The sequence below is a fragment of the Papilio polytes genome, unplaced genomic scaffold (genome assembly GCF_000836215.1).
Source record: "Papilio polytes unplaced genomic scaffold, Ppol_1.0 DF823935.1, whole genome shotgun sequence".
Taxonomy (NCBI): Eukaryota; Metazoa; Arthropoda; class Insecta; order Lepidoptera; family Papilionidae; genus Papilio; species Papilio polytes.
In genome coordinates, this window is record NW_013525269.1 from 2,056,035 (window position 1) to 2,059,500 (window position 3,466).

Here is a 3,466-nt window from a genome sequence, read left to right on the forward strand (position 1 = left end):
GTTTCCGTGCGACTTTATCCGCATAAAATTATCAAAATATTTATTATATTATTTACATGTGTCAAATTATCAATTGCAAATGTCAAAATGAAATGACGATGACAAACCATGGCAAACTTGCTTGCTTAATGTTGGCAGTTAGTAGTTTATGGTCCCTTTCCTACATGAAGGTTTTTTCGAATTTTTTATCCCCCAACTTTAGTAGTGCAAAAAAACATAGCCTAAAGCGTGTCGTAAGTGTAGGGTTTTTTATTAAAGAAAAAATATTGAAAATTATGCTGTGATTCCTGACATCCTTTATTATATTAATAAAGAAGTATAGATGATTTCTAATCATATCAATATTACTACAAAAATAGACCTAGAAAGAGATGGATGGATTGCCTGAAAGGTGACATGATCAAGAAGAGAGTGATGACGGATGATAGAGTGCTTTCGAGGACGAAAACCCGGTGCGCAGACCCTACGGGAGTAGGATAAGGCAGGGGAGATGATGAGAAGTATAGATGATTCCTAATTATATCAATATTAGCAAAAATTGGTTTAGCAGGCGGGCACTCTCCGCTACCTGTCCCCGGAGGCGCTGGAGGGCGCGCTGGACCTGAGCGGCGCGCGCGCGGCGCTGTGCGCGGTGGACGTGTTCGCGCTGGCGCTGGTGCTGTGGGAGATGCTGTGGCGCTGCGCCGGCGCACACCGCGCGCGCGCGCCGCCCTACGCGCCGCCCTACCACCACCTCGGCCTGCCCCACCAGCCCACGCTCGCGCAGATGCAGGTACTCATTATCTGTATCTATACTATTATAATAAACGTAAACACACACTTATTTGTTGCCTAAGATGTCAGCCCCTGTCCCTGGGCGGCCTAGCTATGCCCTACTTTAACACTGGCCCTACATCTGTATTATTACTGCAATACGCTTTTGTTACAGTTAAACTATATGCAACACTGAACAATAAAATTTTAAAATAACGTAAAAAAAATTAAAAACGTGAAATATGACACCGCCATTTTTTTTTCATAAAACGTCAAAAGATCTTAAGTATTGGTCTGGTATCCTGGGGCCGCATCAATAATAGTATTTTTACTTAACCCTTACGATTTTAAATACCATAAATTGAAACAGGTAGAAAATTGAACATAAATTAAGGGGAAAAAGAAAAAAAAATTTTTTTTTTTCAAAATATTCTATTGGGTAAAGACGAAAAGACTTGTATAAATAAATTGATGCATTTAAAGGTTTAATATTTGTTTATTGTGTACAGAGTCTAGTGTCCCGCAACAAGGCGCGTCCGCCGCTGCCGCGCGGCCCGGTTCCCGAAGCGCGTGCGCTGAAGATCGCCACCGACACTTGCGATGAATGCTGGGATCATGATGCTGAAGCTAGGTATAAAAATTTTACATTTCCTACAAGCTTAAAATAATGATTATCCACCAAAATTAGCCAGAAGACATAACAGAATCAATCTTCATCATCTCTTTATCCTACTCCCGTAGGGTCGGCGCAACAGGTTTTTGTCATAACAGAATCAATGACAATGGTAAAAGTTAAAATTATTTATGTTTTCTTTTCACATTTTATTTAACTACAACAATATAATATGAGACTATTTCTGTAGACAAATGATATTCATTTCACAGGAAAGTTTGTAATAAAATAATGCAATTTTATATCTATACTTAATATTATAAAGAGGAAAGATTTGTTTTGTATGTATTGAAATAACTCAAAAACTACTGCGCCGAATTCAAAAATTCTTTTACCATTAAAAAGCTATGTTTCAGTGAGTAATAGGCTATATTTATATATAATATAGTCTATGATAATGAAGGCTAAAAAAGCAAACTATTAAATTAACGTAATTAAAATAAAACGCTCTCATATTGTTAATTGTATTGGTAAAATTTCATTAAATGTAAAAAAAACCTGGTTTTTTACAGATTAACAGCGGTGTGCGTTGAGGAGCGGATGTCGGAACTGAAGATGATGTTGTTGGTCCAAGGACCCGTCATACATGATAATAACTTGCATCCTCACACACATGGTAAGACTTTATTTTTAAATTTTACCTCCACTTTTACCTTTATTTAGTCGATTCTAAGATTTTTCACAATCAAAACCAGTTAGATGTCTAAATCTTGATATTATCTTCAGTTCTATTAAATTATAGAAAAAATTACGACGCCTTTGATAAAAAATTAGCAGGATTTTATTAATTTGTACAAATTTCTTGTTCCATTACAACTAAGATATAGATTTGTGATAATATTTGAATGGCGGGATTCGAACCCTTGACTTTGTAATCTCAAATCCATACTATTAACCAATAAATGACGTTTAAAACCCAACTTTTAGGTGACACAAACATCCCATCGACACCAGAAATCGATAAGAATTCGAATTGCACGGCACCTCACAACGGTGACGTCAGCACTCCCCTTTTATACACACAGCCTCATATCGGCCGCAACGCCTGCATAGAGCGGAACACACACGACGCACATACACACACACACACGACACACCTCGTACACAAAAGTCTCAAGGACATCGCGGACACACACACACAACCCCAAACACAAAACGTACTAGAAAACTGCCTCTCAGTGGCCAGAGTTACCCGGAACACGGCACAAGAGAATTCAGACAGATTCAACGAAATAAGATCCTATCAAAGACCACTTGAATATGTCCCCAATGACGTCAGCGCCCACGACGCAGATAGAAGACCTAAAGAAACTAATCTACACCAAGATATGAAAACGGAGAAACCAAGATGGGGTATTCGGAAATTCTTTGAACGTAAACTAGGCAGAGCGGCCAAACCACTCGAAACTGAAGTCAAGTTAATCGCAGAAGGATCAGCCAATAGTTTATTACAAAATGGTAGAACAAAAACTTCCTTAATAGATAAACCGAGCAATATAACATTTGATCGACCGACTAATTTAGTTCTAAATCAGAGCGGATCGTTCAACTTCGAAGGGCCATGCACTTTATCACCTCCAAATAGAACTTTGTCGCCTACAATGATGATGGAATCCGAAAACCGAGATAGGGTCTTTAAAGAATTACCCTCGAGGGACGAAAAGGAGCCGAGAAATCAAATATTCGCAGTCATAGTTCCGAAAGCAAAACCCGCCGATATCGGAAACATGAGCAAAACATCGAGAGGAAGCTCCGAAAGTTTGAACAAAAATTCGATTCGCACATCCATGTCTTCGCAGAGTAATTTCAAAGCTGGCAACTCAGAGTCCGAAGATTCAACAGCAAAGAAGAGACTCAGCTGTGATAATAGAATCATATCTAATTCATCAAATAGCGGACGATCTTCTAGAGCGAGTATAAATCTAGAACTTCAATACATCGATACAAACCATACGGAACAAAACGATAGTCCCTTCGATATAAATTCCGATTGTTCTAGCAGCGAGGATGAGAATCTCATGCTGTTATCCGAAAACGGCG

The 3,466-nt window shown here is 38.8% G+C and overlaps 1 protein-coding gene across 1 annotated transcript in view; it reads left to right on the top strand.

Annotated features, from left to right (window-relative positions):
• Positions 1–3,466, top strand: part of LOC106101801 (bone morphogenetic protein receptor type-2-like) — a 10,701-nt gene that overhangs the window by 5,391 nt on the left and 1,844 nt on the right. The window contains exons 9-12 of the mRNA XM_013281137.1: positions 548–772; positions 1,263–1,384; positions 1,939–2,042; positions 2,354–3,463. Coding sequence (XP_013136591.1) covers positions 548–772; positions 1,263–1,384; positions 1,939–2,042; positions 2,354–3,463 — 1,561 coding nt within the window. The remainder of the gene's footprint in view (positions 1–547; positions 773–1,262; positions 1,385–1,938; positions 2,043–2,353; positions 3,464–3,466) is intronic.